Here is a 26,664-nt window from a genome sequence, read left to right on the forward strand (position 1 = left end):
AGAACTCATATGCAAATTTCTGGATCAGAACGAGCTCGGGGGTGGGGCCACGCTCGCCCATTGGACGGAGGAAAAGGGGCGTGAGTCTCCACTGATCCGAGAATTTGCATATCTCGATTCTACACCGACGCACCTGGAGGCGGGGCCAAACCGCCCCGCGCTTGCTGATTGGACGAATCAGAAGTGGGCGTGTAGCATTCCTGATCCGAATTCTCCTCGGAAAGGCTGCATTTTGCACTCGCGGTTCGGCACGCACCTTGTACGAGCCCAGGACAGCCCAACGCTCGGTGTTCACAGGTGGTGCGGGAATGGCGGTAGAAGGAGGAGAGGTGAAGGTGGTGGAGGGTTTCTGGTGGTGGTTTATGGCCATGGTGCCGTTTGGAATGGCAGTGATGCGATGTTTGCGGGAGCGAGTTGTGAAGGTAAAGATCGTGGCTGTTGGCGTTGTTGTTGTTGTTGTTGTTGTGAAGCAGCGTTGTGGTTGGTGGTTGTTGTGTGATGGCGGTTGAGACGTGGTTGATTCAAAATAAAGATACAACAGAAAAACGGCTATCTTAAAGCGTCGCAGCCCGAATGAATCACATTTATTCCCTCTAAACAACGGGTTTGGGGGCTAACTACACATGTACTTACAGAGATATCTCACCTACGGGACCTGAATGGTGGTTTGCAAATTTCCTCAACCGCAACAATATGTATTTGTATATTGTAATCAGTAAACTAGTACACATATTAAATGAATGGCAAGCGTCTAGTATAAACAGGCGAGCATTGGGTGGCTTTGACACCATCCTAGGTTGAAATTAAAAAAAAAAATTTAAATCATTTGTTAATTTAAACTTCACTACACCAATAGTATACCCCAAAGGAACCTCCATGCCAAATATCAGCATCCTAGTACACACATTAAATGAATGTCAAGCTTCTAAAAAACAACTTGCACCAAAAACTTCAACGTTGATGTGCTACAAAAAAGATAAGTTCAAAACAAGTCAAAAATTTAAAACATTTGAAATTATTTTTTCATTTCAACTACACTACACCAATAGTATACCCCAAAGGAACCTCCATGCCAAATATCAACATCCTTGTACACATATTAAATGAATGGCAAGCTTCTAAATAACTTCCACCAAAAACTTTAACATGCTCATGCTGACGCTGACGCTCGCGCCGGGGGTATCGCTATAGCTCTCTGTTCTTCGAACAGGCGAGCTAAAGATGACCCCATCTCCACTCTTGTGTTAGAAAAAAATATATATACATCTCATGGCATATTTAAAACAAGAGTCGGCCTTTTACCCTGAAAGCATGGTCATATAAACCCCACCAATAAGGGCCATCGATCCAATATGTTTGACACCACTAATGTCCAAAAATATTAGAATGACTGACACTTCAAACAACCAAATTTACTGGAATGTTAATTATTTTGACACCACTCATGTCCAAATATTAATTACTTCCTGGTATGCCCCTACCCTTTTTTCACACACCACCGACATGTTTTCCCTTTAACCTTCACCCCTCCTTCTCCTACTCCTTTTACTTCTCCATTAATATTAATCTTTCCATTCCTTAAGCAATTTTTTTTTCAATTTTCTGCCTCCCACCCCCACCCCACCAAACCTCAACCCCACTAGCCCTCCTTTTTCATATATAACACGGAGATAGGAAGACGATTTGTTAGTAAATTTGGTCAACAAATATTGTAAAGTAAATTTGGTCAAAGTACATCAACAGTAAATTTGGTATTCGGGTTTGTACAAAGTGTAGAGAAAGTAAGTAAGAAATTCTAATTGGATCTGGAAATTACACATATGTAGTTTGAAAGTTTTTTTCTTTTTAACAGTATATTCTTACATGTAAAGACAGATCTGATTCTGCTCTGGATAACATGCCAGCTAAAGCACAGCACAGTTATAAACTGGTGATATTTGCCTCAACAACCAATGCACAACTGTGACGGTGGTCCATTACCTGTGACAGCGACAATGCAAGCTCAGGAAGCCGTAGCTCTCCAAGGAGCCGGGGCAGATGGGTTGAGCGGAGTAGATGAGGAGTTCGCCGGCGGCAGAACCTCACAGCCATGGATATGGGAACAAGGATGTAATTGTGAGCTACCAGCATTTGTGCTGTTGTATCCACAGCAGCTCGTTCACATGATTCAACCTACCAGACCATAACACGTGAAAAACTATATTCACCAACTCATGATAATTCATCTCTGATGCAGAAATAAAATACAATGTATTACATGGCAAAAATAGAATCAAGCACTATGATAGCCAAGTACATGCACACACATTGATCATATCAGAGGATGAAGCTCTCACTCATACTGCCACACTGACAAATCAAGGGGATAAACAGACACAACCAGTATATTTGGCAACAGTAGTCCTTTGGTCCACAAAGAATTTGTGAAAAGATGCACCAATGCAATGTAATCAATGAGCCACTGACCTAGACTAATGGAACATGCTGTTAGGTGGTAATGATGATGATGATCGTGCCCCGATTCAAAAGTTATACACAAGCATTGCTTCTTGTTCTATGGTGACCCGTATATGACATTATTATAGCCCATTCGTAAGTTGCAAGGAAGCCATTGCAAAGGATGAGCAGTGTACCTGTACAGTATTGTGGTGCAGATTGGCAAAGCGATCATCACCAGGGTTACAATAAAATCCCAGAGAATCAAGTTCAAGTATCTTCCTTGATACATCACCATCTTGCTCACCACTGTTGATGCCCTATATACAGACATAAATGTAATCATGAGAACACATTGTCATGAATAAAGTCAACATTATTAGCAATTTTGCACAAAGTATACCCCACAGAAAAAAAAGAGAAACAAAAGTTGATGGATATATTGTTACGAATCTGGAAGCCATGAGCACTCAACATCCAGGTCCCCATAGCTCAGTTATTTCGATAAGTAAATGTAGATAGATAGCTCCCTTTCCCCTATGTCTAATGGGAATTAAGTGTGCATGCACTGCAAAGTTATTTTATAGATAGGATTTTTACACTTATGATAACAACAACACGCCTTCACCTCGCCTCCTCAACCCGACGTCAGGGGGGACCTTGCGGCGGCTCTCGACCAATCAGGGGGATGCGAGCGAGGTTGCCATCAGTCGGCCAATGAGCGCCACAACGCAGGACAATGTTACTCTCCCTGTTTGAGGGGCGGTCCGCAGTGACGGCCGCCCCCCCCACCCCCCGGTCCAATCAGTGGTCTTGGCACCCCTTTCGGCCAATCACGGGGGCGACGAGCGCAATTGCACGCCAAAACCGTCCAGTGAGCGAGAGCAGGTCTGAGGAGGTGGCTCCTCCCCTCTGGAGAAGGGGTGAATAAGTGTTCGGGGCGTTCTGTCTGGCAAGAAAAGGTCGCTGTCGCCTGGTTGTCTTGTCAGCCTAGTCGCCTGGTCAGCCTAGTTGCCTTGTCAGCCTCGTCTGGCCTGCCGGCGTTCTGTCTGATCCACTTTCGCGCCAGCTGGTGTCCATCATTGCATTGTGTTGCGGGTTCGAATCCTACCGAACCAGATCATCGAAAAACCACACGAGGCGGGGAGGTGCGAGACAGGTTCTCCCCTTCGACTCACCTTCCCTCCCAAGCTGAAGGGCCGAATAAAGGCCGCGGCCATCATTTATTTTGGGTGTGTGCGTGTGTGACTGTGGGCCCAATCTATAAGTAGCAATTGTTTAAGTGCCTTGTACATTATTTGCATCTCATTTCTTATTATCGGATAACTCTGCTCTTTGTGTGTTCCCTTCCCTCCCTGCCTATTGTAAATAAATCTCCATTCTGTTAAATGTTTCAGCTCGTTTCGGTTTTTCTTTCATTGGTTTAGCATGGTGCGTGTTGGGAAATTTGGAAGCGGAAAATTGTGCATTTGGACCGACGGACCTCGGTAACCATCCGCTCGGGTTACGCATGGTTCGAGCACGCTAACGGCTCGTTCCGCTCGAGCTCCGCCGAGGGTGAATTTCCCCGGTAGTTTGGACGACGTGGGTATTTAGGTAAATTGAAATTGGCAATTGACTCTATCCCACGCGGTCGACCTATTGGCGATCTTCAGTCCGATAAGGGACCCGTCGGCTCCAGAGTTATCCAGGGTGACAACCTAAAAATTCTGGGTGTTCAGTGGAGCTGACTCTACTGCTCCATCTAGCGGTCGTGCTCGCCACCAAAACAATATGTTCGAACGTGATTCATATTCTAGTTGAAAATGACCACATTAATCTGTACACTGACTCCAATAACAAAAGTGATGCGAGTGGAAGCCAAAGTGAAGTTGTTATGCAAAAACATTATTGCTGTCTGAAACGAATGTGCAAATTGGCAATGATGCCAGTCTACAAATGATCAAAAAGACAGGTTTACATGTGCACTAATGACTTTAATAACGTATGTGATAATCACCATTGACCCAAATACAAGCTTTTACAGGTCTTGTCATTGATAAAATCAGAGGATCAAGCTCTCACTGGTGGGAATGACTTGGTGGTGTCATGGTTAAAGCATCTGCTCTGGTTCTGGGGGGTTGGTGGTTTAAACACCATAACAAAGACATTAAAAATGGTCGCTGTTGCTTCCTTGTTTGACAATCAGCATTAGAAAGGATAGAGCACAGACAAACAACTATAGGTTGGCAACCATATTGCAGGCTTTATGACCTTAATAGCCTCCTCCTGGGTTGAGGGTCCTTGTGAGGGAACTTATTCTTATTATTATTATAATTATTATTATTATTATTATTATTATTATTAAATCAGCTCTCAGGCCAAACTCAGATGACATTGATCTTCAGTTTCCAATCCTCTCGATCAAGCATTGCTGTGTGCAGTTCCTCTGTCTCTAGGCTCATAGCTTTCCTCAACATGTTAATGCAGTTACGAGCTGGTCTGCTCCACTTCAGACTTTATGTTTAGGTGGCTAGAGTGTAATATTGGAAACTGGTTTGTTTTTGTGGCAGTGTCCAGCAATCCTGAGACATCTTCATCTAATTTTAACCAACAGCCTTGGAAGAGAACCATAGATCTCTGTCATATGTTCAAGCCAATGGGCATTGAAAACTGAACGAAGTAGTCGAGTATAGCATCCATCAAGTACCTTTTTGTGGGTCCCAGCGAGGGTCAATGCTTCACTTCCATAAAGCAGAAGAAACACAACTATTGCCATGAACATTGAACAGTTGTTCTTTGATACGCCAAGAGTGTCAACTTCCATATTCCTGAAAGTTTGTGCCAAGCTCTTCATGTGGCAACTTTACATTTTTTGACATCCTGAGCAGTTGTGTTAACACAGGAACCAAGATACATTAAGTCATCGACTGTCTCAAGGTTTATCCCATCATTCGATACGATAGAGTCCCCTCTCGACATGTTGAATGCCACCATTTTAGTTTTATTAGCATTAATTGTTAACCCTATCTTACTGGCATTTGTTTTGCACTCTTGTAAAGTTCTTGCACTTGCTCAATGTCTTCTGACAATAGGGCGATGTCATCGGCAATGTCTAAACCAGTAAGAACCTAAGAACTTCCAATTTGACTCTTCTGCTTTTTCATTGTCTTGGTTAGAACCCTAATTCCTCCTCCTTGCCTTTGATAGTGTTTCAGAGTGTATAATCAAGCATGATGACAAACAGGTAAGGGGCAAGGGTGTCTTCCTGTACTACTCCAACTATAATTTTGAAAAGCCACTTTTCTCCATTAGGTGAGAGTGTCTTGGCATACGTATATCTATGCATATTCAAACTCGCCTTCACAAGTTGATCAGGGATTCCATGTGCTCATAGGATCTTCATCATATTGCCACAATGGATGGAGTAAAAGGATAATCAAAAGTTTATCGAAAGAACTCTTTATAATGTGTGCTATTCTTCAACCAGTCACTTTCAGTTGAGAAGAGGCTGTGGGTGGACTTGCCAATAAAAACATGCCCCTTAGGATGTCCCAAGTATGGTATGTGCAATTAGTTTTTAGACCAGAGATTGTACAGGCCAGTTCATGCGAGTGATGTTGTGGTCCTGATGTGCAGCAATGACAACATGTGCATGGTATGGACGGGGCATCATCATCCATAAAAATGAAGCTGGGAGCTTGCTGTTGCAATGGCGTAAGAAGCTGGAAGTGGGGGAGGGATAAAAAGATCAGTTCTGCAGCAAACATGAATGTTGGTCCGTACCATAAGACTGCCCCCAACTAAATGATCATGCTTCGTATTCACATAATTGGAAAATCATTCCCCACCTCATCTCCAGACTCTTGCATGTCCATTATTTAAGTCAAGGCAGAACCTCGATGCATCGGTGAAAAGAACATGGTGCTCATGGTTCACCCTGCAGTTGTGATGGTGTCAAACATTGCATGTACTGCTGGTGCTATTGCTATGACAAAGGAATGTGGAGCTGTGTTCTTCTGGTACACGAGCATCAAGTTCGTCCTTAAATGACTGCATGAATATGTAATAGGTCATTGCACTTTACTGGTTATTCTGGAGAGATCGTGTTGTTGAAAAAGGGGTTCCTTCTAGCAAGCTAGCAAGAATGACAAGATAAAAAAAAATCTCCATGTGGAGTTGGAACCTTTGTGCTTCCAAAACGAGGTCTCTTTATGAACTATGTAAAGTATGATGGTACCTCGTAAGTGCCCTAGAAATTACACTGTGATGAACATTGTATTGGGAAGAAATGGAAATTTTAATCATCGACTTTAGAACTATCCCGATGATGAAAAGCAAACTCATTGGGTGTTAACTTGTGCTTAGCCATTCATAAACTGACTACATTGGTATTGGTACTGACCGACGACATTGGTGCCATCATGCATAGAGGGTATCGACATGGGTTGTGTGCAGATTACTTGAGAGACACGAATAGCAGGTGAATTTCAAGTATTGCTGAAGTCAGGTGATGATAATTGGAACATTGAATGTTACAAATCCAGTTTCCTGATAGGGCTTTGCCCTCAAAAGCTATGGTTTACATACACATGACGAAGAAATTTCTGAAGTGTAAATAAATAATTCAAGTCACAGTTCAAAATATGTTGTTCATGACCTTGAATTGATAGCCCACTTGATGGTTGGCATGAACCTGAACAGAACATGACCAAAAAGTTAACATTCTCCAAAGTAGCTAATCTGATGTTTTTCATTCTTATGTTCCTTGTTCTCATCAACACAAAATAGAGAAGTCATAAAATATCACAATAATATTGAAGAAATATTCTATTCCATTCTCCTTGCACATACCTCTGCCTTATTATCTGTGTGCAACTTCAAACCTTTAACAACAACACCCAAGGCCAGGGAGTGTGCGGGCAGCCCAGTGCATGCCTCAAACCGCAGATGGACATCAGTAATGGTCAACTGCAAGAACATGCAAGCAACTCATTCATTGTACGATAATTAGTAATGATTTCTTGCTAAAATAAAATGAAAAATATGGTAAATTCTAAATATGACCTACTCTTTATGTACCTCAAATTGGTAAAGAAAGCAAAAACATTGCTTATAGCAGATGGCTGTGCACTTAAAATTTCACAAATTTTTTGGAGCAGAATGAAGGTAGCTCTAGCTGTTGAAGGTAAAGAAAGCAAGCATGTGTATTAAAATTGCCGCTATGATAAGTAACTGGTCACAAAATACACGATTGTGCATGAGGTTACACTGTGCATTTACTGCCAGAGAAACATAAATTCATATTGATATGTGCTTACGAACCTTCAAAAAGTTCATGGGTGAGAAGCACTCCCACTGCAATGTCAAGGAGATTGCCGATTTAAATAGCTCAGAATAAAAGTGGTCTCAAGGAGGACTTTACATTACAGAGGTGAAGCTAAGAAGTAAAGATGACAGCCAAGTTAACATGAGTTATACAGACCTTTTGGAAGGGTTTTTTTTGGAGTACAATGACCCATTTTGAGGGTGTATTTAAACAAAATAAGCCGATTTTAGATGAGCTGTAACTTCACTCACTCTAACATTAATATATTCCAACATTGGTAAAGACAGATAAGATATTCAATAGAGAGGAATTTTATTGCAAGAAATAAAAAAAGATTAAACTTTGTTACAAGCACCTAAACAGCTCACCTTGAAAAAGAATGAGCATACATTTATAAAGTTCTTCAAGGGCTTTAGCTTCTCAACCAACTGAGATGAAATGGTACAATACAGTTCTTTCTTCTTTCCCCTGACAAAATTCCTCAGGACATTAATCTTTGAGACCTTTATAACCATTATTTATGGAAAGAGATCATTGCTTTTAAGCTCTTCAAACAGTTTGCATCTGTTGAGATTTTTGCCTCGCTATCCAGAAATTACAAGGTGCCATTTCTAACCACCCATTGTTAAACTTGTCATTTCCATTAAAACTCTGCATTGCATGTCAAATTATGTAAACAGCAGATATAATCAAGAATGCTAAATAAATTAGAGTTCATCGAACATCTTACCCCGCACAGTCTTGAGAAAAAAAGTTCACGGGCGAGGTAGGTGAGTGCAAATTTGATTGGTTGAGAAGATGTAAAATGCCGTAACATTTTGCCCAAGTACTGCTAAACGGAGGGGTTTTGAAAGTGCCAAAAAGGTGATTTGTATTGTCGTGTTCAAGTATATAATTCAACTTAAATAAAGTAAAGATTTTAAAGGTTGTAGAAAAAACTTTTTTCGGAAGTTTACCGCTGTTGATGCAGGGTCTTTTACCCCACCCGACCGAACACGTTACATTAGTTATTTGTGCCTGGTGTTTGTGCCATTTGTGACATCCCTAAAATTTAAGCTTTCAATTTTGACTGCCAGGCAGACAAACTAAAAAAAATTGCCTCACTCCTTTCTGCACCTGTGCGATCAGGACAAGATTCCGTGCAATTTGCCAAATTCAGAGCCAAAGTACTGCAAAACTATAATTTTGTTTTCTGATGTGTATTCAAAATATAACATTCAATTGAAATTAAGTCGATCCTCAATCATAAACTGGCGTTTGTGGACAGAAAGACAGACAGACTGACAAAGTGAACTAATTGCTTAGCCAGCTTTTCGCTTCGCAAACATGGGTAATAAAAATTGAAAATAAACAGACAAACTGAACTTTTACAGCAAGGCCATTTTGACTTCGAAGGTCAGTTATGCGATACTATGAAATGGAACAAAACAAAACAAAATCAGAACAAAATGGAGCATTTCTCATAGTGGGGAGAACATGCAAAAATAGTTGTCAAAAACAATATCCTTGTGCCATTTCCATTTATGCTACTTTTACAGTACTGGTGCTATGAGTATGGTATAGCAGTCAAGGCCAAAATCAAGCTTAAGTTATACCTTCCAAATAAAAAATTAAATATAAAGTGGGTATGGAAAGGATTCTGATCTGTGCTTGTCAAGTTTCTAGTCTACCTCCTCAAACAGTTGGCTGTGATCACCGAATGTGGTAACAAAAAAAACGATCGTTGAAAACGTGTAAGTGGCCAGCAAAGTCGAAGAGAAGCCAATAACAGGAGTGGAGACTTTTGCACATAAAAAAAACTGCCTGTAGAGCCACTGATATGTTGAGTCACCCAAGTGCATCAGAAAAGTCAGAAAAGAAAAGTTTTAAAGACCCATGCAACTGAAAAATCATTGAAACGGTATTCATAGGTTTTCAAAGTTTTTTTTTCAGAACCCTGAGCATTTACCTGTTAACAAACTCCTCCCATTCAGTCACACCATCCACAGAATGACTTTGCAGGAAACATCACAGTCAGTATTTAACTATCAGCTTATGCCTAATCTCAACTAGATCAGCAATTTTGAAAAGGCTGAATCATGTCAAGGGCTACTTGATCTTACTTGAATGGCAGCCTGAGGCAGAAATCATTTTGTTATGCACAAATGCTACATGCTAATAACAGCCATCCATTGGAAAAGCTTTTATTGCGATAAGTGTCAGATCTTTATGAAAAAGATTACCATAAACAGCACGACCAGACTGCCTTTGATTAAAGTTGCAGAACTTTTTGTAAGGCAGAAAAAGGCGGTAAATGCAGCTAATAAATAACACTGAAGAAAGGTAAGTCAAGCAACATTTACTGGAGAGCTGGAAAAGTAAAGAGTCACATCAAGCAAAGATGAGCAAGCTGCCACAAAGCTTGTTTATCAATTGATGAACAAGCTATAAGATTAATTTTAGTAGATAAGAAGGTTGGCTATATTTGTGGGATATGCCAGTAGAGAATGTAAAATAACATTTCAGGAGTTTGCCACTCTGAAAACAGTGAAAGAGCAGCCAGACAATTAACATGTTGCAATCTTAAGCAAAGGGGTATGTATGTGAGATTCCTCAGCAGCTTGCCAAAGTACCTACTATGAGTAAATGGCTGGACAATTAAGTGGATACACTTAAATTTTGAACACTCATGCGATGTTTTACAGTCATGGCCAAATATTGGCACACTGGCACTTTTTTCAAATAACTCACAATATTTTCTAAAAACAAGTTGAAATTGACAATTGTATTTAGTCTCCACAATTCTTTATTTCACTGTTAATATTACAGAACCTTTGTTCTTGATTCAGAACTTAATGCATCCTTTTAAATCAGAAAATAAAAAAATTAAGTAATTGTAGTATATTGCAAGTGTGTACGGTAGAAATGTGTGCAAGTAATTGAATCTGATGTGCTATAGAATGGTCATGTTGTTTCTCTTTGTGAATTTCAAAGCAAAATGTTACCGTATTTGGGCACCGTAACTGTGCACTGCAGCTGAGACACTGCAGCTACCGTACCATAATTGTAATATCTACTATTATCCCCAATCCCCATACATCGCTTGTTTAGAATTGCAGACTCGCTATAAATCCCTTCAGATGATATTCGGGTTTTGGAGCACTCAACGCTCATCAAATTTACCTCCTCGCCAGCTAAGAACCTCCACTCGGGTTCCATCTCAGATTAGGTTCCCTGGGTACCTCGCCTCGCCGTTGACTTAATCAAAGATGGAACCCCAGCAGAGGTTCTTTGCCAGCAAGACCCATTGAATTTAACATGTCTGTTGAAATGGGGAGGGGGGAGAAAAGGAGTACAAACAATTGTAATTTCAGCTAATGCTTGCAGGAACAATGACCATAATTGGACAATGCAGCCAGTGGCGTACCTAAGGTATGGCAGGTACTGTATGGCACATGCCCTGGGCACCACTTGAAGGGGGGTGCCACTGAGCAGAACTCAGTCTCTGTCAAGAATGGAATATTGAAGTTGAAAGACGTCAGAGACGAAAGAAACGAATGGCTGATGAGAACTCGAAAGACGCTGGGTTAACAGCCAAGGAGGAAATGGAAAGGGTCATGAAGGGAACACTCGACCGTCTTCACAGAGAAATGGACGAAAGGTTCACTCGTTTGCATGACACTGACGCCAAGTTTGGGTTCCTTCTCAATGTCGAGGGACTGTTACGGTGCTCACAGTAACGACCTAAAGAAGAAATGCAAAAATTTGGGCGAATTGTACAGCTCTGATGTTGATGGACAGCAGCTATATGAAGAAACTTTGGATTGCAGAATGTTGCTATCAAGTTGGGCCAACATGAAAATATCAAGACCTGAAGAGCTTCTCGAATTTATTGTTCAGTATGGAGATGAGAGCACCTTCCCTGATCTTCATATTGCTATTCAGCGAATGCTAACCATCGCAGTTTCCATCACCTTCTGTGAGAGATCATTCAGCAAGTTAAAACTAATACTTTCATTTTTAGAGCCTCCATGGGTCAAGGCAGACTCTGTGATCTTGCTCTGCTGAGTGTAGAAAGAGAAGAAACTAAAAAACTGATTTTGAGCACATCATACACCAATTTGCATCAGTGAAAGCAAGGAAGGTGCAGTTGTAATTTTCATGTAGTGCCATAATTTGTTAATTGAAAGATTAACGAGCTTGGGTTGTATTTTTGAGCTGATATTATGGTAAAGTTATCTAAAAGATGGGTGTCAGATGTTTGGACAGGGGTGCAATTTCAGTGCTTGCCAAAGGCGCTATTTTCCGTAGATACGCGCCTGACTGCAGCTTAGATGTAGGCCATGCATCCCCCATGCAATCAATTTCCACATGCTTTATGCAATGCAAACTTATCCAAATTCTGGGGCAATCTGGGTCCCGGTAAATTATTTGCCAAAATTACTGAGCCCGGATCCGAACCAAGTTTTTGCGACCGAGTCACAGCCGAATATTGATGTCATTCAAGCACAGAATAAGGCATGTTCAACCAGCAGGGTCGATCTGGCTAATTTTTCAAGGCTCGGTAGAGCAATCCAATAAGCAGAATATCTGTTGACAGGGCTTGGATACAACACTCAGTTGGCAGACAGCTTAAAACAAGGCACTGCAGACAGTTTTAAAACACTCTTAATCATGATCCTTAATTCAAGTAAATATAAGGAAATACAAGGAAAACAGACACAGGTGGAGGCCATTCAGCCCATCGTGACTGTGCAAACACCATACTTATTTATGAACACAAGATCCAAAGAAGAAAATGCAAAAAAAAATATTTCTTTATTTTTATCTATTTATTTTACGTTTTTGTATTTCTTATTTTCTACCCCTCAGGGGAGGAGGTATGGGCTTGGGTAAAAACACACATCAACCACACAACACCCCTTGAGGAGACCCCCACCAACAGCACTACGCACACATGTACACAATCACCCATCAATGCTCAAACTACCGAAAAGTCCTATAAACATCCCCATACCCCTCCATCTCCATAACTTACAGGTACCGATGTAATTCTAATTTAAACTTATCTACTTTTTCTGCTGCCACTACTTTTCCAGGGAGACCATTCCATGCATTAACTACTCTCTGAGTTAAAGTCCCCTGCCTTGCTACCGTCTTAACCCTCCTCTTCTTTACTCTCAAGTTATGGCCCCTGGTTCTATCACTGTCGACTCTGTTGAATTATTCATCTGCACTTATTTTGTCTATACCTTTCATTATCTTAAACGTCTCTATCAGTATCATATATCCTCGTAACCGCCTCCTTTTTAGTGTATAAAGCCCTGTCTCCTTCAGCCGATCCTCATAGCTGAGTCCAGCTCGGCTTGGAATCAATCGAGTAGCCCTGCGCTGAACCCTCTCAATAGAATCCATGTCCTTCCTGAACTATGGTGACCAGAACTACACACAATATTATTGATGTGGCCCTCACTAAATTCCTGTACAACATTAACACCACCTCTTTTGATTATAAATGATCCCCCTCCAAATACAACCTAAAACCCTATTTGCTTTACCTATAGCTGCCTGGCACTGTGCTGCCTGCTTACCTCCCGTATCTATTACCACCCCCAGATCCTTTTCCTGTGTGACACACTCCAAAATTACCCCTTGCATCATGTAATCTCTATTTTCATTGTTCTTTCCCATCCCCAACACTTTACACTTGCTCAGGTTACATTACATCTGCCAATCTTTTGTCCAATCTATGCAAGTATCAATACTTTCCTGAATCTGATCACCACCCGCTCTGCTATCCACCTTACCTCAAAGCTTTGTGTCATCTGGAAATTTGGAAAGCTTACTCTTCACCCCATTATCCAAATTGTTGATGTAAATAATGAATAATATGACCCAAGACCGGTAAAGTCGCAGTGGACCGGCGAAGCCTGCGAATTATCACAGACGAGAAAAGAGTTTTGGCCAGTCGAAAACTCTCCACAAACTTGAGGAATTCAAGTTTTGAACTTCGAGGAATTCAAACTTTGACAAGGCCTTCACCATGACCATAAAGATCAAGGTCACCAAACTTGGTATCGTATGATTTCTCTCACCGGATACTATAAGCCGACTTAAGATCGGAGAAAAAAAAATCGTTCAGATTCGGCACGTCATCGCTACCAAAAATCATGCGATTGAAAAGCTACCAAATCACCAAAAATCAGATTTGTGATGTCATCGCTACCAAAAATTGCACACCGTCAAATTATCGAAAATCGGATACCGTCAATCGATGCGGAATTGTTCAAAAATTGTTCAATTGTTCAAAAAATAACGTCAATCGATGTACGGACCATCTGTCCATAGTGTGAATGGGCATATTTTGTAATGTACGGACCGTCTGTCCATGACTGGGCGTATATTTCATAATGTACGGACCGTCTGTCCATAGTATGAATGATGGGCGTATTTCGTAATGTACAGACCATCTGTCCATAGTATGAATGGGCACATTTCTTAATGTACTGACCATCTGTCCCTTGTATGAATGGGCGTATTTCATAATATACGGACCATCTGTCCATAGTATGAATGGGCACATTTGTTAATGTACTGACCATCTGTCCATTGTATGAATGGGTGCATTTCATAATATATGGAAGGTCTGTCCATAGTATGAATGGACGTATTTCATAATGTACGGACCGTTTGTCCATAGTATGAATGGGCGTATTACATAATGTACGGACAGTCTGTCCATAGTATCAATGGGTGTATTTTGTAATGTACGGACCTTCTGTCCATAGCATGAATGGGCACATTTCGTAATGTACGGACAATCTGTCAATCGTATGAATGATGGGCGTATTTCGTAATGTACGGACAGTCTGTCCATAGTATCAATGGGCGTATTTTGTAATGTACGCACCATCTGTCCATAGTATGAATGGGCACATTTCGTAATGTACGGACTGTCTGTCCATTGTATGAATGGGCACATTTCGTAATGGACGGACCGTCTGTCCGTAGTATGAATGGGCACATTTCGTAATGTACGGACCGTCTGTCCATCGTATACATGGGCACATTTCGTAATGTACGGACTGTCTGTCCATAGTATGAATGGGCGTATTTCGTAATGTACGGACCGTCTGTCCATAGTATGAATGGGCACATTTCGTAATGTACGGACCGTCTGTCCATAGTATGAATGGGCACATTTCGTAATGTACGGACCGTCTGTCCATAGTATGAATGGGCACATTTCGTAATGTACGGACCGTCTGTCCATCGTATACATGGGCACATTTCGAAATGTACGGACTGTCTGTCCATAGTATGAATGGGCGTATTTCGTAATGTACAGACCGTCTGTCCATAGAATGAATGGGCACATTTCGTAATGTACGGACCGTCTGTCCATCGTATACATGGGCACATTTCGAAATGTACGGACTGTCTGTCCATAGTATGAATGGGCATATTTCGTAATGTACGGACCGTCTGTCCATAGTATGAATGGGCACATTTCGTAATGTACGGACCGTCTGTCCATAGAATGAATGGGCACATTTCGTAATGTACGGACTGTCTGTCCATAGTATGAATGGGCACATTTCGTAATGTACGAACTTTCTGTCCATAGTATTGTTGCGAATTCGCGCCCGCCGGCGTGCGGACGGCCACGTCACTCGAATCGCGACCGCGTCGCCCACTGGAAGGACAATTCAGTCGTGATCCTCCGGGAACTATCGCTCGGAGCCAGACACGGATGGGCCTTTCGACCACACCACAATCGTGCCAATTGGCCACCCGCGTAGGATAGGGTTGTTCGCCAAGCTCGACCTACCTAAGCACTCACGCGGATGGTAAACCGGGCGATCGTACCACGCCGCAGGTCGACTCCGTACACGAGCCGCTTGGGCGGCCCGTTCCGTACTATCGGGATAACCGAGCGGTGTTATCGTCGACCTCGATGGTTCAGATTATTTACCGGGCATTTTGCACCCACTACGAACCCTTTACATGAAGCAGGATGGAGGATCAATAAAGAAAAGACGAAGCTAAACGGGAAAACAGTTCACACAAAGCACATTTATTTCCCGGCACACGGAAAGCACACATATACAGCCAAACAGTCAAAATGCACATATAGCCACCAAAACAAAAGCAACAACGACGCAGAGTTACTACCGACTACGCGCACACATGGCAACACTTATACAGTTCTACTTTACAGACGGTGCCAACACACATTTACTCAAAAGCAAAGGAAAGAAGCCACCCTCATAGACAAGGGGGCAGACGGGCCTGTAGGCCAATATGTGCGCGTGACCTGAAGGAGCGGCCAGGCCCGCGAGACCGGGGGGGGTCCTACCCGCATCCTCGTGACGCGTTAGCGGACGAGCCGCAGAAGTGGCTGCGTGGCTGTGCCCCGACTCCGTGCTCCTTGGCACGATGTTTGGAGTGGGGTGGGAACGGGGCCCCCTTGTTGCACTATCTCAGCGTGGGGGAAAGGGGGAATTGTTGATGCCCTGGGGGAGGGAGAATGGCTGGCTGGCTTGGGTTCCGCGACGAGCGATCCCACATCGCGACCTCGTCGACGACCGCCGTCCTTCTCGCCTCGGACCCGAGCTCCTTGGCCTCTTCCCGCAACTTCTCAGCCGACTCCAGAACCCCACTTGATGACACTCCGATGACTTCGCCACCCAACTCCACTCTTCCTGCCACACCGATCACTTCGCCACCCGACTCGACTCACTTCGCCACCCGACTCGACTCTGCTCTCCAACCAAAACTGACTCACTCTCCCACGATTCGCCTTGCGCTCGCCGTATTATAGGCCGGCAGGAGCTGCTAATATGCAAATATCCGGATCAGGATGACCTTGGGGGCGGCGCCACGCTCACCCATTGGTCAGAGGAAAGGGGGCGTGAATCTCCCCTGATCCGAGAATTTGCATATATCGATTTCACACAGACGCGGATGGAGGCGGGGCCAAGCCGCCCCGCGCTTGCTAATTGGACGGAGGGGAAGTGGGCGTGTCGCGTTCTTGATCCGAATTCTCCCTCGGAAAGGCCGCGATTTGCGCTCGCGGCTCGGTGCGTTCGGCACCAATCGCCGAACGGTCCCGAGACAGCCCGATGCTCAGTGTTCGCAGGTGGTGCGGGAATGGCCGTAGAAGGAGAGCGGCGAAGGTGGTGGAGGGTTTTCGGTGGTGGTTTGATGGTTATGGTGCTGTTGGGAATGGCGGTGATGAAATGTTTGCGGGATTGAGTTGTGAAGGTGAAGGTCGTGGCTGTTGGCGTCGTTGTTGTTGTCTGAGGGTTGGAGCGTGGTTGTAGTTGGTGACGATGGCTGGCGTGGTGGTTGAGGTGGTTGTTGTGTGATGGCGGTTGAGACGTGGTTGGTTCAAAATAAAGATAGAACAGAAAAACGGCTATCTCAAAGCGTCGCAGCCCGGATGAATCATATAAATTCCCTCTATACAACGGGTTTGGGGCTAACTCCACATGTACTTAGAGATATCTCACCTACGGGCCCTGAATGGTGGTTTGCGAATTTCCACAGCTGTAACACTACCCCCTCCCCTTTTTACAGACTCGTCCCGAGTCGTCAAATTTTCGTGTGCCATCATGTGTAGTTCTCCCCAGTACGTTTTACCTTCGGATCCCTGAGTGCGACATTCATGGTATTCGTGTCCCCAAAATAAATAACCTGAGGGCTGAGTTACTAACTAAACAAACCCACTCACACGGACGACTTAAATAAAATTGCCGGCGCTAAGACAGACATGCCGGGGGCGCACTCATATTTACAGTACATCTTAACACCTTTACCTTATAAATTTTACACTAAACCATGGCCCAGGATCAATGGACTCTGCAGGGAGCAAAACAAAAGTCAACGGTGCATGGGCCGCCACTTCAAGCCCGTGTTGTAGCTGCCAACAGGACAGTTCTTGCCGCTTGCAAACTGTTGCTGTTACGATGATCCCAGCACGCATGGAAATGAACAGGGGGGGGGGGGGCAAAGCCAAATTGAACGGTGCTGGTGAACAGGGGCAGTGGGCATGGCATGGCAAAGGCAACAGGCAAACACAGCCTGCAGAACAAGACCGTTGCAGGCAAACACAGCCTGCAGAACAAGACCGTTGCAGGCAAACACAGCCGGCAGACGAACTGGCCGGCACAGGCCTTGAAGCACAGCAGCTGCAGATGATCCGGCCGGTACAGGCCTCGCAGCAAAACAACACCTGCCGATGAAGTTGGCCGGCCTTTGCCTTGCAGTTCAGTTTGATGGAGGGAGGGCGGTGGTGCTGGCCACTCGGAAGGCGGGCTCAGACCTACCTACCTGTCTCCCTCCCACCTATCGCCTTTGCCTGTCACTGTCACTACCCACTCCCTTAATTTAAAAAAAAAAACAATTTAGCCCCAACTTATTTTTTTGTTGTTTTTATTTTTACTCCCCCTTATAAATCGTCCCCTAACCCGCTTTGTCGTCATTGTTCGATTAACCTACTCCCAACCCCTACGTACCCTTCCCGCAGGGGAATGAGGGAGAGCTAGCGTCCTGTGTCGAGGCCCAACTCAAACATCAGGATGGCCTCCCCAGATTTCAGCGATCTTTAACCCAAAGTGGGTCCAGCGGCCCACAACGGGAGCGAAGGGATGGATGGTGCGGAGGGGTACACTTCCTAATCTACCCTAACCATTAACCTTTAAACTACCCGGGGCTTTCAAAAAAAACGCCTCTCGCTTTAGCTTTCAGTTCTAACAACCAAGATTCCCGTCGCCTGTGTTGGTGTCCTCACAATTTCAGGCCTCGCCCCCAATTTTCTCTCCGTGCCCTCACACGGTTTCATAGCTGGGATGTGTGGGTCCCCTTGGCAGGCACAACCCTCTGCCGATTCTCTGACGATGGCACCCCCGGGCACTACACTGCCTCCAAGCCTACCCCCGATGGCAACTCCCCTGAAACGCTCACGTGGCAGGCTGGCTTCCCGGGCCCCTTTCCAAGGGTCACCCGTGCCCACAACACTACCCACGTGGATAATGGTGCCCCGGGCCCCCGCACCATGCGGGCGCACCCGTGCCCACTACGCTACCCCGGCCCCCCATGGGCCCTTGGCCTACTAGCCCGGTGCCCGGGGTACCCACTCAGCGATACTCACCTTTCGCAGCCACGCTCCCAGCCCGTCAACAGGGCTCCTGCACCCCTCCAAACGGGTTTCGAGCCTACACTCCCACCAACAGAAAAACGACTTCCATTTTGTCAATTTAACTAACCCAGCTAACTCACTCTACACTGACCCTGGTGTCCCTTGGGCGGGAGTCACTCCTCCCCGCAATCACTCATCGCACCATGCGTTCCACATTCGCTCCGTACACACAGACCCACTGGCCTCACTCACTCATCAAGTACATTCTTCCACTCAACTCACCAACTCTTCAACACACACACCGCTGAACTCTGCCATCTGCTCACTGCATCCCCTAACTAACTCGTGCTCCCACGTCGTCCCTTAAACTACAGCACGTTCCATATAACACAACGCAGCTAAGTTCCATCCCCTCTACACATTCAAAGTCTGTCACTGTCATCTAATGTCCCAAAATCAATTTTCCCAACCTAAATCTTGACTAACATCCCTCTAACTAATCCATTCCACGGACTCCATGAGGACTTACCCCTGCCCCATGAAGCCGGTCGAGCTAAGCTAACCCTTCCCCCTAGCTAGTTCCATCCTGTTCCCTGGCCAAGGGGGTCTTCCACCCCATGCCCGGGAATCCTGTTCACCCGAAAGCGAGGCTTGTTTTTTTTTTTTAAATGCGCAGCACCAGCGCGGCAAATCGCAACCTGCGCACCAGCGCGGAAATTCACAGCCGCACACCTTTGGCGTGACGTCATGGCAGCTGTTCGCGTCCCTCGTCCCTCTTGGACGGTACCATCCGGCAGGGATTCACCCTCCTGCCGGATGCCAACCATACACGCAGCCATGACGTCACCCGGCGCAGAAAAAAAAAAAACACAAGCCCCACGTCTCGAGGGGTTCCCCACGCGAACACATGTGCTATGCCCGTTGGAGCTTAACACACCCGCCCGCGTGGAGAACCCATCCGGTCCAAATCCGAAATCCTGCCTAAACTTTGTCCGTCGCGGGATCGGCAACATTCACCGCGCTCGTTTCCGGACCGGGCTTCACTATCGCAAGCGAGCACGTGGCGGCCTCGTGCGTTGCACAGCACGGACCTCGCGCTCGCCGCTGGGTGAATCCGGCGCGGTCCCCAAAATAGCTACGGCCGCTATTCGGCCTTTGTCCCTCTGTCGCTGTCGTCGCCGCCATTCCACCCACGCACACCTGCGTGTTACGACGCTCGCACTCCACTCCATCACACTCACACCGGGAGATGCGGCTGCGTGCTCCGGCATGCCCACCGTCATCTCCCTCACATACAGTGACCTTACACACACTGTCTCCCTCACTCACTCGTGCCGTTTCCCTCACACACACCACACCACCCACACACGTGGGGGCACTCACCCGCAGTGTCTCACTCAAACACGGCGAACTGGGAAGCACGCCCTTCGGCACACTTGCCACCACACCACTCACATGCGGGGTCGCTTCCACACACGGGGGCGCACTCACACCTTGCACCACACACACCGGGACAACCACACTGGGGATTTGTGCCACCCCAAGGGTTTCCGGGTCGTCTATACCCCTCAAGCTTCGTGTGCACCCGTTCACAGCACTCCTCCCCTCAACTCCGCTTGGCACGACCGAACCCACCTGGTCGTAAGCCGCTTCAAGGGGGCATACTCCCTCCCCTCGTTCCTGGAGGAGGCCATCCAGCTGCTCGCACCGGGTCACGACACAGTCCGCCAGCTCCCCCTCATCGTCCTCCACTACGTGTGTGTGTGTGTGTGTTTGTGTGTTTGTGCGTTTGTGTGTTTGTGTGTGTGTGTGTGTGTGTGTGTGTGTGTGTGTGTGTGTGTGTGTGTGTGTGTGTGTGTGTGTGTGTGTGTGTGTGTGTGTGTGTGTGTGTGTGTGTGTGTGTGTGTTTGTGCGCTCGTCTTCAATCCCGTCCAATTCACCCTCTATCTCCCGTGTCTCTATTATTTCCGTCTCTTCATTTGTTATCTCCCTTGTCTCAACTATTATTTCTTTTCTTCTTTCCGTCGTCACCTCGTGTCTCGTCTCACACGTTTCGGTCTCCGTCACCCCGATTAGTTTTTCCCCTTGCGTCACCGTCACAGTTTCCGTCACCTCCACGCTTCTAGCCCAACACGTCCCCCAAATTAATTTCTCCTCACGCGCCTCCATTGTGGGCCTGACAACCATTGCACTCCCTCCCAGATAGTTCGCTCCCACACGTGGCGTCGCCATTACGCACTCCGTTGTCCGCGCTTCACTGCATGCTATTGCCTTCATGCCCGCCTGCAGGCTTCGGCCTATTTGCTGCATCTCACCCCGCATTTCCTTCATTTCTTCTTTCATTTTATTTTTTATTTCGAGTGCGTTTCCATCCATCGGCTTGTTCACTCCATCTATTTTGCTTCCCATTTGTTGCATCTCCCCCCTCATTGCTTGTGTGATCATTTCCATCATTTGTGTGATGACTAATGGCGAAAGCAGGACCGATCCGCCACCATCGGTCTCGGTTTCGCTGGGAGCCGGGGAGGGGATTTGACGGAGGTTGGGAGGGGGGGTGTCATACCCCGCGGCCTCTGCCGCACCCATTTCGGGCTCTGAGTTTGGTTGGGGGGAAATTGTTCCTGCACAACCAACATTTCCTGCTCCATGGATCCTACATTACTACAGATATACCTAATACCCCCGGCACCCGCTCGCCTTGAGACTCCATCTTATTTCTCGTAACGGGTTAATTTAAATTGCTCGTAATTTGGAGGGAATCGGGGGTCGCTCCTCTCACCCCTGAACCGATTCCCCGTGAATTTAGCTGGAGAAGGGAAAGTTTGTTTCCCGCTCTCTGACACCAGTGTTGCGAGGAGGGGGGGTGGGTTCGTGTCCCACGACCTGACACAAGTGTTGCGAATTTGCGCCCGCCGGCGTGCGGATGGCCACGTCACTCGAATCGCGACCGCGTCGCCCACCGGATGGACAATTCAGTTTGACCCTCCGGGAACTATCACCCGGAGCCAGTCATGGGTGGGCCTTTCGACCTCACCACAATCGTGCCAATCGGCCACTCGCGTAAGATAGGGTTGTTCGCCAAACTCGACCTACCTAAGTACCCACGCGGATGGTAAACCGGGCGATCGTACCTCGCCGCAGGTCGACTCCGGACACGAGCCGCTTGGGCGGACTGTTCGGCACTATCGGGATAACCGAGCGGTGTTATCGTCGACCTCGACGGTGCAGATTATTTACCGGGCATTTTGAACCCACTACGAACCCTTTACATGAAGCAGGATAGAGGGTCAATAAAGAAAAGACGAAGCGAAACGGTAAAACAGTTCACACAAAGCACATTTATTTCCCGGCACACGGAAAGCACACATATACAGCCAAACATTCAAAATGCACATACAGCGACCAAAACAAAAGCAATAATGACGCAGAGTTACTATCGACTACGCGCACACACGGCAACACTTATACAGTTCTACTTTACAGACGGCGCCAACACACATTTACTCAAAAGCAAAGGAAAGAAGCCACCCTCATAGACAAGGGGGCAGACGGGCCTGTAGGCCAATATGTGCGCGTGACCTGAAGGAGCGACCAGGCCCGCGAGACCGGGGGGGGGGGGGTCCTACCCGCGTCCTCGTGACGCGTTGGTGGACGAGCCGCAGATGTGGCCGCGTGGCTGTGCCCCGACTCCATGCTCCTTGGCGGGTTTCGTTGGCACGACGTTTGGAGTGGGGTGGGAACGGGGACCCCTTGTTGCACTATCTCAGCGCGGGGGAAAGGGGGAATTGTTGATGCCCTGGGGGAGGGAGAATGGCCGGCTGGCTTGAGTCCCGCGACGAGCGATCAACACCACGACCTCGTCGCTGACCGCTGTCCTTCTTGCCTCGGAGCCGAGCTCCTTGGCCTCTTCCCGCAACTCTTCTCAGCCGACTCCAGAACCCCACTCGATGACACTCCGATGACTTCGCCACCCAACTCCACTCTTCCTGCCACACCGATCACTTCGCCACCTGACTCGACTCACTTCGCCACCTGACTCGACTCTGCTCTCCAACCAAAACTGACTCACTCTCCCACGATTCGCCTTGCGCTCACCGTATTATAGGCCGGCAGGAGCTGCTAATATGCAAATATCCGGATCAGGATGACCTCAGGGGCGGAGCCACGCTCGCCCATTGGTCGGAGGAAAGGGGGCGTGAATCTCCCCTGATCCTGGAATTTGCATATATCGATTTCACACAGACGCGGATGGAGGCGGGGCCAAGCCGCCCCGCGCTTGCGAATTGGACGGAGGGGAAGTGGGCGTGTCGCGTTCTTAATCCGAATTCTCCCTCGGAAAGGCCGCTATTTGCACTCGCGGCTCGGTGCGTTCGGCACCAATCGCCGAACGGGCCCGAGACAGCCTGACGCTCAGTTGTCGGTGGTGGTTTGATGATTATGGTGCCGTTGGGAATGGCGGTGATGCGATGTTTGCGGGATTGAGTTGTGAAGGTAAAGGTCGTGGCTGTTGGCGTCGTCGTCGTTGTCTGAGGGTTGGAGCGTGGTTGTAGTTGGTGACGATGGCTGGCGTGATGGTTAAGGTGGTTGTTGTGTGATGGCGGTTGAGACATGGTTGGTTCAAAATAAACCTAGAACAGAAAAATGGCTGAAAGAAAAAAATCTCAAAGCGTCGCAGCCCAGATGAATCACATAAATTCCCTCTATACAACGGGTTTGGGGCAAACTCCACATGTACTTCGAGATATCTCACCTACGGGCCCTGAATGGTGGTTTGCGAATTTCCAAAGCCGTAACAGTATGAATGGGCGTATTTCGTAATGTACGGACCGTCTGTCCAAAGTTTGAATGGGCACATTTCGTAATGTACGGACTGTCTGTCCATAGTATGAATGGGAGTATTTCGTAATGTACGGACAGTCTGTCCATAGTATAAATGGGCGTATTTCGTAATGTACAGACCGTCTGTCCATAGTATACATGGGCACATTTCGTATTGTATGGACAGTTTGTTCATAGTATGAATGATGGGCGTATTTCGTAATGTATGGACCGTCTGCCCATAGTATAAATGGGTGTATTTCGTAATGTACGGACTGTCTGTCCATAGTTTGAATGGGCACATTTCGTAATGTACGAACCATCTGTCCATAGCATGAATGGGCACATTTTGTAATGTACGGACTGTCTGTCCAGAGTTTGAATGGGCATATTTCGTAATGTATGGACCTTCTCTCTCTCCATAGTTTGAATGGGCACATTTCGTAATGTACAGACTGTGTGTCCATAGTTTGAATGGGCACATTTCGTAATGTACGAACCATCTGTCCATAGTAGACATGGGCACATTTCGTATTGTATGGACGGTTCGTCCATCGTATGAATGATGGGCGTATTTCGTAATGTACGGACCTTCTCTGTCCATAGTTTAAATGGGCACATTTCGTAATGTACGAGCTTTCTGTCCATAGTATGAATGGGCACATTTCGTAATGTACGGACTGTCTGTCCATAGTATGAATGGGCACATTTCGTAATGTACGGACAGTCTGTCCATAGTCTACATGGGCACATTTCGTAATGTACGGACTGTCTGTCCATCGTATAAATGGGCACATTTCGTAATGTACTGACGGTTTGTCCATAGTATGAATGATGGGCGTATTTCGTAATGTACGGACCGTCTGTCCCTCGTATGAATGATGGGCGTATTTCGTAATGTACGGACCATCTGTCCATAGTATGAATGGCCACATTTCGTAATGTACGGACTGTATGTCCATAGTTTGAATGATGGGCGTATTTTGTAATGTACGGACCTTCTGTCCATAGTTTGAATGGGCACATTTCGTAATGTACAGACTGTCTGTCCATAGTATGAATGGGTGATGGGGTCGATAAATGTCAACAAGCTTTTTCAATTAATTCCATTTGGCCAAGTAGCAAAATGGCGGATTTTCATGTATCGCTTAGAAACCGAGGTCAGATACCAAAAATTTGATTTCAAATTTGACGATAAGTTTGATGACAAATTTGAGGTCACCTCCTGAAATGATCGACCCGCATTACAACCTGGGTCTCACTCTCCAGTTTTATCTTTGATATTTAGCCACAACACTGGCTTCACCGGTTAATAGTCGTCCAAGTTCTGATCCCTGAGGTACACCGCTACTTACATCCTCCCAGCAAGACATCCTCCCACTCACACCACTCTTTGCTTCCTATTACTAAGCCAGTTTGTAATCCAATTAGCTACCTGACCAGCCACTCCACAAGCCCTCACTTTGGCGAACAACCTCCTTTGTGGTACCTTATCAAATGCATTCTTAAAATCTCGATAGACTATGTCCACTACCTTTCCCTCATCCACCCAATCAGACATTGCTTCATGGAACTCTAAAAGATTTGTTAAACAGGAACTACTTTTGGTAAACCCATGCTGACTCCCTTTAATTAGTTTGTATTCATTTAAATGGTTCTCATCTCATCCTAAATTAATATCTCCAACAACTGCAGTCAAACTAACAGGTCTATTGTTTTCCAATTCTTCTCTGGATCCTTTCTTAAATAATGGTATTACATTTGCTACTCTCCAATCCTCCGGTACCTGTCCTGACTCTAGTGAACTATGGAAAATATCCGTTAACATCTCGCTTACCTGCTCAGCCACCCCCATCAATACTCTCGGGTGCATACTATCTGGACCCGGAGCCTTATCTACTCTTCGATTTCTTAGCTGTTCCTTTACTTCCTCCATTCCAACCTGGATATTCTGTAAAAGCTCTTCCTCACCTCCTTGATAGATACTCTCAGCTATTGGCAATTCTCCTGACTGTTCTTGTGTAAAAGTTGAAGTAAAATACCTGTTTAATAAGCCTGCCATCTCACTTTCATCACGAACCACTCTCCCGGTGCTATTCCTCAATGGGCCCACACTGGTCCTAACCTGTTCTTTTCCCCTGATATACTTAAAGAAAGCCTTGCTGTTATGTTTAATATTCTTAGCCATGTCCCTCTCATACTCTCTTTTGACTTGCCGAGTTATTTTCTTTACTTGCCTGTTTACTCCGATAATGATATACATCTAACTCCAGTCCTGTTATTTTAAACCTAATAAATGCCTTCTGCTTCTCCTTAATACAATTGCTTATCTCACTGCTCAACCACCCTGGCTTCTTTCTACCTCTAGTTTTACACCTCATTGGAATGTACTTACTCTGCACTCAACACATTTGGTCCTGAAAGGTTTCCCATTTCTCTGATGCTGATTGTCCTGTTGTTAGAGTCTCCCAATCTACATCACCCAATTCTCTCCTCATACCCTCAAAGTTTGCCTTCCTGAAATCCAATAGCCTTACCCGACTATCTTGAACTCTAACCCTTAACAGAATCTTTGCACACACCCAAGTTATGATCACTTGCTCCTAAATGCTCCCCGACCTCCACCATATCGGGATCGTTACTTAAAATGAGGTCTAACACTGCACTCCTTCGCATGGGCTTATCTACAAACTGGGTTAAAAAGCAATCCTGGACTAAAATGAGGAAATCCTCATCTGCTCTGTCCTTTCCCTGTTCCTGGACTCGATCTATCCCTGGCAAGTTAAAATCCCCCATAATCAAAACTCTTCCCTCAGCACTTGCCCTTTCGAATTCTTCATGTACTCCTCCATCCTCCTCTTCCTTCACACCCGGAGCCTTATAAAGGCATCCTACCAGTATCTTACTGTTTTTACAATCTCTAATCTCTACCCATACAGAATCCTCAACATTTATTCCTTCCTTAATGTCACTCCTTTCT

The 26,664-nt window shown here is 45.8% G+C and overlaps 1 protein-coding gene across 5 annotated transcripts in view; it reads right to left on the reverse strand.

Annotated features, from left to right (window-relative positions):
- The window catches only part of VPS13D (vacuolar protein sorting 13 homolog D), a 429,405-nt gene that overhangs the window by 376,384 nt on the left and 26,357 nt on the right, over window positions 1-26,664 (reverse strand). For all 5 annotated transcript variants that reach the window (XM_085868630.1, XM_085868636.1, XM_085868641.1 and 2 more), the window contains exons 6-8: window positions 7,270-7,386; window positions 2,634-2,756; window positions 1,981-2,172 (exon numbers count right to left, since the gene is read on the reverse strand). In XM_085868630.1, the coding sequence (XP_085724756.1) occupies window positions 1,981-2,172; window positions 2,634-2,756; window positions 7,270-7,386 (432 nt within the window). The remainder of the gene's footprint in view (window positions 1-1,980; window positions 2,173-2,633; window positions 2,757-7,269; window positions 7,387-26,664) is intronic.

Source organism: Eptatretus burgeri, chromosome 2, assembly GCF_056783735.1.
Source record: "Eptatretus burgeri isolate ZD-2024b chromosome 2, Ebu_testis_v1, whole genome shotgun sequence".
Lineage (NCBI taxonomy): Eukaryota > Metazoa > Chordata > Myxini > Myxiniformes > Myxinidae > Eptatretus > Eptatretus burgeri.